Source organism: Brienomyrus brachyistius, chromosome 1, assembly GCF_023856365.1.
Source record: "Brienomyrus brachyistius isolate T26 chromosome 1, BBRACH_0.4, whole genome shotgun sequence".
In the NCBI taxonomy this organism is placed as follows: Eukaryota; Metazoa; Chordata; class Actinopteri; order Osteoglossiformes; family Mormyridae; genus Brienomyrus; species Brienomyrus brachyistius.
In genome coordinates this window covers 11636436-11648283 of record NC_064533.1, presented here as the reverse complement: position 1 = coordinate 11648283, position 11848 = coordinate 11636436, and the positions used below count along the sequence as shown (strand labels likewise).

At 47.2% G+C, this 11848-nt stretch overlaps 1 protein-coding gene and 1 long non-coding RNA gene across 2 annotated transcripts; both read right to left on the bottom strand.

Annotated features, from left to right (window-relative positions):
- Positions 1-1984: 1984 nt before the first annotated feature.
- On the bottom strand, positions 1985-11237 carry bcat1 (branched chain amino-acid transaminase 1, cytosolic). Its single transcript, XM_049011273.1, has 11 exons — positions 10998-11237; positions 10111-10164; positions 7149-7349; positions 6890-7000; positions 6645-6764; positions 5797-5957; positions 5294-5436; positions 4483-4568; positions 4121-4261; positions 3836-3910; positions 1985-2977 (listed from the first exon to the last, which is right to left on the bottom strand). Exons 1-11 carry the CDS (start codon positions 11034-11036, stop codon positions 2939-2941), a joined length of 1170 nt encoding a protein of 389 aa, XP_048867230.1. The 5' UTR covers positions 11037-11237; the 3' UTR covers positions 1985-2938.
- LOC125740323 (uncharacterized) lies at positions 9631-10046 on the bottom strand. Its single transcript, XR_007397505.1, has 2 exons — positions 9934-10046; positions 9631-9760 (listed from the first exon to the last, which is right to left on the bottom strand). It is a non-coding gene; the product is annotated as an uncharacterized LOC125740323 (long non-coding RNA).
- Positions 11238-11848: the final 611 nt, after the last annotated feature.

Sequence of the window (11848 nt, the reverse complement as noted above, 5' to 3'; positions counted from 1 at the left end):
AGAGAAGCTCCATTCTGGAATTATCATCTCTCCGAATGTGTGACCGAAAGGGTACAGAAAAGATGGATGGAAGGTAAGAAGAAGAAGAAGAGGGGAAACGGAACCACTAAAAAACAGAAGTGACTTTAAAGTCTGTTAATTACATCTTCAAATGGGTTAGACTGGTGATGACAGTGGTTTAGTTGTCAAATCGGATCACGGTCAGCCGGCCTGTCTGGAGTAAGATTGGGGGTGGGGGAGAGTGGGAGGGGGGGGGCCCACCAGCGCTGGGTGTGCTCATCCTTCTCCATATAACCCCCCTACCCTGCTTTTAGCACACTTCTTCTATAATGGAAAGTGACAGGAGAATCTCTGGAGGGCTATGCAGAGCAAGATGGGGCAGGGTGGGGGGGTGGTTGTTTTTGGTGGGCTGGGGGGGATGTTGCCGCTAGTTGCCGCATCTTGATACATAGTCAAATTGTGTCGCTGTCCAAGAAGACCGAGCCCAGGAGAGAGCAGCTTCCAAGATGGAATAGGTCATGCTAACGAGGAGAGCAGTTTCTGAGACAGACCTGTTGCTGTTTTGAAAGATAAAACAGCAAAGTAATAAATACAATATAGCCTCGCTGTGGCCTAGTTTAAAGTGCTAAATTACTAAGGAAGCCTGTGTGTCTTCATTGCTCCTAAACATAGGGGATTTAGAGCCACAGAAGTGTGAACTCATCCACAAGACAAAGAGCTTGATGTTGCAGGAGATCACGCAGGGTCAGTTCACTCCACCTCCACACTGAGGCGCCGGGGAGCAGCAGAGCCTCATGTCCACCCGCTCATTTCATCCACTTCATCATCATCACCATCAGCCTGCTCATTTAATCAGCAGTGGTACAACACCACCACGAAGGTTAATTCACATTATACTCGCATTAACCTGGGTGTTACGTCTGCAGGAACAGCACATTAACCCGTATGTTTTCTTCATGTTCCTTTTTAATTTTTTTTTGCATTAGAACTCAAGCTTGGAGCAGATTGTCTTTATTTTAAGATGCATAGAACTGTTTGTGAAGTACAGCTCATTAATGAATCACCATCGGGATTGTGGCAGGTCCGCACTGTGGGAACTGAGTGACAAGACATGCCAATTTCTCCTGGACGGGAGGAAGTCACTCTCCCTGTGGGCGGAGCTTGACCCCCCCCCCATCCCCACAACCCCTACATGTACATCTTGCTTTTTCTGCATTTACACCAAATAGTTTTCCTTCAAAGGCACTTTCCCCAAAGTTCCCTAATTTGCCCCAATAAAAATAGCTTTGTTTGCGATTTTCCACACCTTTGTGCGTATTTAGTCCCTAATGTCCGCTTGACCCTGTGGATCATTCCGTCGTTTCGGAGGCTGTGGTATTTCATCCTGCATTGACAGGAGCCAGCGCACCCCTTAGTATCTCTGCTGCCCCTACTACCATCACGTTTTAAAGCATTAACTACGTGTAGTTTAACTAGTTTGGAAAATCCACCTTATCTGTATTCTTATTTTAAGAAAAGGTAAGTTATGCCTGAGCAGTGAAAGCCTTATTTAAATCTACATTAAAATAAACTGCAGAATAGGGAGCACTGCAGCCTCACAGCGCCAAGGTCGGAGGTTCGATTCCCGTGCCAGACTGTCTGTGTGCAATGTTTGTATGTCCTCCGTGTTTGCGAGATTCCTCAATATACTCCTCCCACAGGCCGAAAATAAGCAGCTAGACAGTCCGGCAGTGTGATTATGTACGATCTGGAATGTCTGCGTGTTGCCAGAAGTTCTGCTGCCCCGTGCATCTTAAAAAAGGTTCTAGACTCACCTAGACCCGGTATTGGATAAGCAGGTATGGAAGATGGATGTGTTTATAAAATGCGGATCAGAATAAGAATGAGCCTGGTGTTCATTTTGTCGCCAATCACACACCAGAGCAGCTCGGGCTCAGAACAGCACCCGTGCAGAACCACGCAGGACCCCTTTCAGACAACGCAGTGGCATAGACACATGTATTTAGACAGGCATAACACACCATATGCTGTATACATACGTGACACCTGCCAGTTTACATGTAACATACTCTCAGAAGATGAAGACAGATCAGTACAGTAAACAGATTTTGTGCTTAGAAGTTTAGTCAATGAATGAAAATAAAGGCAGTCTGGATTTAACTATAACTATACGACACAGAGCATCTTGACCAAAATATATTTCTTACTTCTACAATTGCCGTGTACATACATTTCCTGTAAGCTAATATTAACTTTTATTGATCATTAAATATAGATTATGTTGTGCTTTCTTCTGAGTCCAAGTTATACTCTTCCAGAATGCTCCCAAAAGCACAAAGACATTAGTGATTTTTTTTGCTGTATTGGTTACTGCTGGTAGAGCAGAGGTATACAGACAGACCACAGACCACAGACCGCACTACAGTCTAGCAAAGCAAGTGTGAAAGCTGTCACATGTTTGGACATTGCATGTAGTCTCTAAAATACTAGGTAAGTTATCTGTGGTCTCAACAAAGAGTTTTCTACAAAACACCTGAGCAGCTGAAAAGTCAGTATTGTGAAAAGAATGCTACTAACCAACACTTTACTGTATTGTTCATCTATTCTAGCATTTTGGACACATCCAGATGGTTAAGAACATCGTTAGATGGTGCAGAAATCTGCATGCTGCAGCTGCTGTATATGGCCTCTCTGTTACAGTTATTGCATATCGTCCTAAGTCTACACATACGGAAGGACACAGACGGATGTCGTTTACAACATAGTGTGCATCTCTGTGCACGGTACACGTGTGCGAGTGCTTGTTGGCTCACGCATACCACACGTATGTGAGACACTGTGCGTATGATTTTGTACATGTCTGATTCTGAATGCTGGTAGAATTTTGGCAGCACCGCTGATACCGGCCGTCGCTCTCCAGAAGATCCGGTGGGTGTGTCTACACCAGGAAGCTCCATTCACTGAGGGTCCGTCCATACTGCGGCAGAGGAGAGCACAGAAGACCCGGACAGGTCACACTGGGTGAGGGAGCTGCCAAATATCTGTACGTTTACTATATTCTGGGCCCTAATGGTACCCCAGAAGGCAGCGGATGACCGAGAACATGCCTGCGCAGACCCACAGGCTGATGGAAATATCCATCTGCAAATCTACACACTCCGCGGCGAGAAAATCTGAACTAAATGTTCTAAATCCACGACAAGCGTAGAGGCAAATCCAATTATTTGCGTCTCGCGTACTAAATTCACTCTGACGGACTGAATGCGGGAATGAAACAACCGCCCGCATAGACAAACAAAGGCAGCCAATTTCTAATTAACATGAAAGTGACACGGGGGGGGGGGGCTCCACACACCGCCCTGCCGCCCCCCCCAGACCCCACGCTCCTTTGTGCAGCTCCAACTCGGCTGATTCACAGAGCAACGGGTCCGGCGTCACGGCATGTGCCGTGTGGCGGATTCCGCCAGGCCTTTGTCGGGACGGCCTTGTTTGTTGCCGTCCGGCCTCTGAAGTCCATGAAAGCTGAGACGAATAATTATGGTAAAGTAATTACACAGGATGCCTAATGAGAATTTTTTTCATTGGGAGGGTGGGCAATGTTTGCCCTTATCTCCTTCCTACCATCCCTGGGTGGTGATTAAACTCACATTTACGCCCCCCCCCCACACACACACCCACACACCCACGTCATGCTACTGTAGGGAATGTCCCACAGACACCAACACCACCCGGGGGGAGTCGATGGACGCAAGTCTTAGGGGTGTCACACTATCAAGGAGATCCACGACCTTTGACCTGCGGGATGCCACCGCTGCTGTAATGTCGAAGGTCTCACCTGGATGTCTGTGAGCTCCTTCACCAACCTGGAGGCCAATGGTGGGAAGTCTTCCTTGCAGGGGATCTGCAAATTCTGTGAAGGAAACAGACAGGAGCCGTTCAACCGAAGAAAATAGTCTGTGATTAAATAATGCAGGCAACAGATCCATGCCAGTAACGTCCTACTTAACATGCACAAATATGTAGAGACAAAGGGGTCATGGTACATCTGCTAGCTGTTGTTTTTTGGCTGGATATTTATAATAAAATCAAAGCAGGTATGTGGTAAGGAGATTGTACAAACCTCCCCCTGGTACAGAATGCGTCCCACTGGGCTCACGACACAAGCAGTACCAGACCCAAAGATCTCCTTGACCCGGTTCTCCTTCAGTGCACGCAGCAGATCTGCCATGGTGATGCACCGCTCAGAAACTTTGAACTCCTCCTACAAAGTGCGGGCCGCCAAATGTGAGTGCAACAGGGTTCCTACCCTCAACATCGAAATCGCTGCTAGTTCACGTATATTTTCTGGACTGACGTTAACTCCGCTCCCATTGGCTAAAGGCATGTTATGACATCTTTAGTCGCGGCCAATGACCACGGGCCCAACAGAAGATGCATCATTTCTCTCACTGCTGCTCCAACCGTGGGATGAGTTTCTCTTACCCATTTTTGGGAGAGTTCCAGGATGCTCTGCCGTGTGATGCCAGGCAGGATGAGGCCATCTAGTGGTGGAGTTGCCAGCTCCTCCTCTGGAACACAGAAATGCAAGAGGGTTGATATTTCTATGGTGCGCCATCAAATAGCAGGAAAGGGCAGAGGATTTACATCTGCTACTATTCTGGATCTCAGCCTAGACTGTAAATAAACCGGCGGATGCAGCAGGTCTTCGTCACCCTACTGGGGTCTTCAGGGGCTCTTTCTGACTTGCTGGTTTTTTATGTCACCCCCTATAAGAGTAACTGGTCTACCTTCCCACCACTTTTCCGATACTGGGGCACGGTGAGCCTGGAGCCTCCCCCAGGAGGCAGAGAACGCAAGGCAGGGAGACACTGTGGATGGGATACCAGTTCATCACAGGGCACACAAACACACTGTGCAATGCCACATACCAATTTTCATGCTATTTTTGGACTGCAGTAAGCAACAGGAGTACCTGAGGGAAACCTGCACAGCACAGGGAGTCCATAACCACTGCAGGGCCACCCGCTGAGCCAACATGCCGCCCCCATCAGATCAGCCATATATTATCCTCAAATTCCCAGAATGCTCGGCACATACGTATTCCCCAGGCTGCGTCCTCTTCCCTGTTAATATTACTAATTTTCTTGATGTATCACAGGTCTTTCAGAAAACCTTTGGAGCTGTTTCGTATGACTCACGCGCAGCAGAATAAAGCCTGCGACTATGCTTGCTACCATCGATCCACTAGTTGGTCTGCAAATGCTTCTGCGTAATACGCGTGGTTTATGATTACCGCCGTCTTCGTTGGTCCAGTGGATAAAAATATTCATCGTGCCAACTTCAGTGATCTGAAGGTCATCTCCGTACAGCCAGAGGACCTGCTGGCAGCCTAAGTCCGCAGCCTCATATTGTGCGTAGATCGTGGCTCCATAATTCCTGCAGAGGTTGAAGACACATATCTGAATGACATAATTGCCATGGTTGGTCAATGCGACGATATCGCAATACAAGGGGTCTTTCTTAACGTCATAAAATATGAAGGTATTGATCAGAAGAGTGTTTCCCAACCCGGGAGGGAACAAATACATGGACCGTCTGTGGATCCCTGAAGAGCGGGTTGGTAAACACTGGATTAGAGAATAATTAGCCTGATTACTTTACTATGCAAAATTGACACTCCCCCCCCCCACTGATATTCACAATGGCATCCAGTCTCCTGTGACCTCTGACACTCCAGAATGACGACAAAGTGACATTGTCCCCTCAACAAGATGATAGCCAGTTGGACTTCCTCACCCGCCTAACTTGCAATCTCCAGTTCCCCCTTTCCAGGCCCGGACGTATTTGGTATCCGCCCACAGGGACACAGGCTTGATCCCGGTGCTGAAGTAGGACCCGACTGGACTGAGGATGACGAAGAGCAGCGCACTGGTTGGCTTCTTTACACCCAGGGAAGGCTAGAAAACAGACAGAGCGATATACATACACTCAATGTTGTGATGATGCCATCGTAAGTTGAAAATATCATAAGCCGGATACAAATACGATATGACAGACAGACAAAGAACTATAGGATACGTTGTTAAACACCGTATGAGAGGTTTACGCTGGCAGCCACTACAGACACTGGAAGTACGGCTGCATAGATGCTGCCTTCGCTCGGCATCAGTGGACAGTGTCGTACAGCATATCGTTAGCCTGGATACAGATCAGACTTCAAAGTTTGGTCTGACGACTAATGAGTTTGCATCGGCATCGCACCATCAAAAAGCCAAAATATCGTAAGTTGAAGCTTTTGAACGCGAGGAGCATCAATGCACAATATGAACCAGTGACAGGTGTCCTCCTGCTGCAGTGATACACCGTAAAACACCCGGCCCACCGAGGGACCAGGCTACTGCCCTTCTACCCTTGAGCATCAAACCCAACAAGTAACCACGTATGCTACTGGAACCGTGTCATGCCTCACTCAGCCCATGCTGATGCTGGGTAACTAACCCTAACTTATGCCTAGCCTCATTATACAGATGTGCTGGAACCGTCATTGACATTCTTGTAAAACCTCTGGCTTGAAGAATGAACAGGTCAGCTGATACTATCATGTTCTATACAGATGAGCATGGGGGCGGTGCCCCCCCCCCCACCTCAGTGCCTATGAATGTGGGCCGGATGTAGAGACTAGCCGAGTCCGACCGTGGGACCCAGTCCTGGTCTATCTTCACCAGCTTCCTGATGCACTCTAGAAGCTCTTCACAGTCAAAGCTCTGCAGAGAGAAAGAGGACAAGGAAACACAAAAGGGATATGGGCATTCTGGATCGGTTTAGAACAACTATGCTGGCTTGGGAACCGTAGGATGGCAAATTCCCTGCGGTGGGGCAAGGTGCTTACTGGTAGACACGCCCTCTTCGCGGACACCGCCATCCTCTTCATGTTCAGCATCGGCCGGAAGAGACGCACCTGGCCGTCCTGCCCCCAGTATGCCTTCAGACCCTCAAAGAGCTTGGAAAATACCAGAGGCGTGACAGCAAAGGATTATGGGAAGGAGCACGTGATACAAAAACAAGTCTAACATGTGGGGCTGGATCTATGTCATGGAGCTGAGGGGGCTTCAAGCTCGGTCACCTGCACCCCTGAGTAACGAGCTCACCTGAATGGCATAATGCAGAGCCGAACACCCCGGGTGGAAGGAGAGCTCGCGCATCGGGCCGATCTGCGGGTGCTGCCATCCCCCGGCTTTGGTCCACTCGATCGTCAGCATGTGGTCCGTGAAGAACTTGCCAAACACCAGCTCTGACTCCTCAGGCTTGGCCTTGTGCGTGGGGGACAGTTCGACGACAGTATCCGAGGCCTAAGAGAGGGGGATGCAGTCACACATAAGCTCGTACAGCGTTTGTTCAGTGCAGCATGTACAATCCCAACTCCACCCAAACAAAACACATGCTTAAACACAAACAACGTGCTTGGAAACTCTTCAAGTGTCTAAGGAAGAGGTCTTTTACCTTTTTGGGAGATCCCCAGAAGGTCTAATTTTCATATTTAGCATTCTTTTTTCGAGAAAAGTGAAGGTTAAGAAAGCATGTACTTCATACTCTAGCGAACACGGGCCAACTCGCACTGGAATACGTCACACCAGCGGCATGAGGCCTCGTCTGCAATCCCTCCTAATGTTAATATTTCGTTCACTTTCCCCCCCCATCTGTTTTTCATTATGCTTATTTTCCACTGTGAGAACTGACACACTTTACCCTATTTTATTTACTCAATAGTCCACACATCCCCCTCCAGACTGAAAGCGACGCATGTGTTTATCTGTGCGTGTCTGTCTGTGAGTGTGTCTGGTAGGAATGCTGTGGGGGACCGCAGTACAGTGACGTGCTACGTAGCAACATTTTGTTCAACGGCGTACAGCATATATGGCAGTGGGTTATCGCCTAGTGACAGCATAGCCCTTGTAACATCACAGCACAGTGTGTTTGTGGTGATGCTGATGTAAATAAACCTATAAAAGTGTAGCACATACAGTCACGAACAGTATGCAATAGTTCATAATGATAATAAGCAACTACGTTAATGGTTTATGTATTCACTATACTTCTTTATAGATATTTTAAAGTGCACTATTTTTACTTAAGAAAGTTTACTGCAGTATTACTTACAACGTTCGCACAATGACGAATTCGCCTAATGACACATTCCTCAGAAAGCATCACTGCTGTTAAACGACACATGAACCTGCAGGTCTCCTAGTGACAGGCAGGGGGCAGTCACAGGCCCACTGGCTCACAGATGATGAGGCGATTATATGACTAGGATGGTAAGCGGGACATCTGGCAGCAAGGCCAGACGCAAGGGTTAGACACTGTCACACGCTCGCCCGCCTCCCCACCCCACCTGTGCAATCCCAGATTACCGAACACCATCAGCGCTCTGCACACAGTGGGTGTTCCCGCATGTTACTCTCCATTTTAGCTCTCTGCTCTGCTGTAATTTTCTATAACTTCCCTTTGGCAACGTAGGCAACAACCTTTTCTAAAAATATCTGCTGGAACTTAATATGCCTCATGCAGGGAAGCGGGACGAACTAAAATGGAAACGCAGGACTGACGTTGTGCACTTATAGCTGCTTACACTATGCTGCATGTCTGATGGGATGGTGAGATATAAAAGGAGAGGAAAGACAGAACAGTGATGCCACACCTACAAGCACACTAACGTGGGGGGGGGTGGGTACTGTCACTTTAAGGGGTTAGCCAGCTCCCCCCACAGCATGCCAGCTCTGCATGTCCAAATCCAACCTCCTCCAGGCTCAGAGCTCTTACCCCCGTGATCGGGTCTGGGACCAGCATGCACTGCTGCAAACTTGCACAACAGCTGCAAAATGTCATTCTCTCCATTCCTCTGCATATCTGTCCCCCCCCCCCCTCCCCGTGGCCACGTGTATGTTTACCCATCTTTTTGGCCCCTTTCGTAATTTCATGACAAACATTAAATCAAACATCTTTTCCAGACAGTCGTAAAACACACGCGTTGTACTGTGGCTGGAAAGTCCAAACACAAACCAGACATGGCGTGCTACAAATGTAAGGTAGAAATTAAATCCAGTGATGTACAAATAAGTAAATGTTAAATAAAGTTTCTATTTCAGCAAGATTTATATCATCTATGGATTTATTTCTCCTCATTCTATAAAACTTTATTAGAAGTGAGACAGGAATGCAGTCACCATTTGCCAAGAGAGAACAGAGGCGACTGTGTGCGGGTCACGAACGACGGTTTATCTGGCTCCTGATTCTGAACTGATTTCCTGCCAGGGATCATGTGACTCAGTGGCTTCCCCAGCTCTCGTTCCTAATCCCTACCTGTGTCCCAGAAGCCTACATATCAGTGAGCCCCAACTGACAGGGATCTGCAGTGATCTCAAGCTAGACAGTCTCCCCTCGCAGGATCCCAGTCCAAGGACTCATGGTTCATTCCCAGGGTGTCACACAATAAGAACCAGGCAAGCCCAGGACGCTGTCTCCAAGTCTGACCTCGACCGGAGTGCGCACGGATTTGGGGGAGTCTAGCAAAACACTTCAGCTGCCAGGCCACCTTTGACCAGGATACAGGAAAGCACGCAGAAAGCAGCGAAATCCTGACCTCGACCCGCCGATTCGGGACATTTTTATTTATTTTTGGACGGAGAGGGAGTAGCCATTCAGGATGCCTGCTATTGGGAGCTGTTCTGATTTGACAGGAGAGACGTTTGATTGGATGCACCTGAAAAAAAAAATCTACATGGACCCGAACTCAAAGACAAGTGTTGTGATTATGCCAGACACTGTTCTCTGTCATACCCAGCAGCGAAGAATGTAGTCCCTACATTTTCTGCCCGCATAGTTTACTTTGGCCCTAATGTCCCATTACCCATTTTACACTAAGATATCACTTACCCCAGTCCCGCGGTGACGACATGGGCTGTTTTATTATAAAATGAATGGGGGCTTGCCTATCCTATGTCTCGGGAAGGCGTAACAGTTAGCAGGTTGTCATAGTACTGCAATATGAGCAAGGAGAACAAGAGGGAACAACGGATTTACTGTTCTAATTCAGTGTATGAAGAAACTCACCTTAAACGTTGCCATATGTTCTGCCTCTCCATTCTGACATTCTTTACACGAACCCTAAAAAAACCCGTTAACTTTAAGTAGAAAATACCAGTACACAAAGGCAAGTAAATCAATAACACGTAACGTAAAGAAAATAGTATTTAAAACAGTATTAAATGTATATTCTTTTTGTTTTAGGAACCAGAAGTATTATAGCCAAGAAAACGCGGTTAAATTTCAAGCTGCCATTTTGAATAAGACGTATGAGTAGGCGAGGTTAAATGTAGGTACATTTTTTGGTGTTTTCAAGTAAATTGTAAATAGCTGTTTTTCTAAGTGGAAATGCACATTTCAGCCCTTCGGCTCGTTTGCCCGGACAAGCAGCTCGTTGAGCATGGCATTCCTATACAGTCATTTAAAACAAGAAAAACGCCCTTTTAAATGCCCCAGAACGCTATAAAATGCATGCGATAGCATTAATAAATATAGAAATCGCCATTTTTGCCTGACAGTAAGCGTTTCAGCGGCGGATTATAGCAAAATGCTTTCAAAATAAATGTACTGGAATTCCAAAACAAAGACCTTATTTTGACATATATCCAGTGACGTAATGCATAATGTGACATTCGTAAAGTCAAAATAATTAATCCATTTTCCTTAACCAATCGTCTGTCAGTGTGCTAGTTTCGACTAACTACTATATTTAAATATTACCGTAGACGGCTTATTCCGTGCAAGGCAGCCAAACGTTAACGCTGTGTTACGCTTTTCCTACCTAATCGTACGAATTAAAGACCCTACGGAAATTTCACCGGACTGTGTAGGAAGGCAGGGTTACACAGACACAGCATGCAACGTAAAAGCTAAGAGAAGCGGCTCCCGTCGTCCTGCTACGGGGAAGGTTGTACCTTGAGAGATGCGGCGCTTTCGGCTGATGCGCTCGCCATGATGAATTCGGAGCGAAAGCGGCGCGCTGTCAGCGCTGGTTAAACCGATTACAGATTAAGCGCGATGAGCACCAATGTACAGAGCTTCATCGAGGCTCAAGCCTCGGTTTTTATGCAGATGGATTACATCCCGTTAGATTATTTACAGCATAAGGCATAATTAATTAGGCATGGAAAAAAATTGGTGGTAATAAGGTATGGGACTTTAGACTTAGGACTTTGAATTAGATGAGGGAAATTGCTAGGTGAGCTTCTGCTCATTGGTCCCTGTTGGGTGCCTCAGACTCACAGGTAGTTGCAATCTGCACTTTGTCATGGCGTTCGGCTCTCTGATACACAACCAAGCGCCTAACAGCTCTGGGGAGTCATTTTCCGGGAAGCATGCAAACACAAACACGCTGGAGGGGTCTGTGATGCCCCAACACAACCAACCAAGAGCATACGTGGGATAGTCTGGAAGTGCAGTTTCATGCAGTGCTGCTGGCCGATGCTAGCAGCTACACTCCAACCTACAAGTATGGCAAACATTTTTGCAGTGTATTTGATTCGGGATTTAAATGACACTGCAAGCCAAGGAGAGGGGGGGTTGTTCCATTGTGGTAGAAAATCAGAGGACAGGGAAAGGGGCCAGCTGGAGAAGAAGTGCATGATGGGAGTGTGGCAAGCCTTGACTTGTTAGTCGGTATTTATGACCTTAACTTCAACACCATGTATAGACACAATGACATACCCTCAGGGGCATAACTTTGGGGTGAGTATTTTGGGGGGGGGGGGACCCATTTAAGTGTGTCCAGGGGATTGGCTGGTTTTGA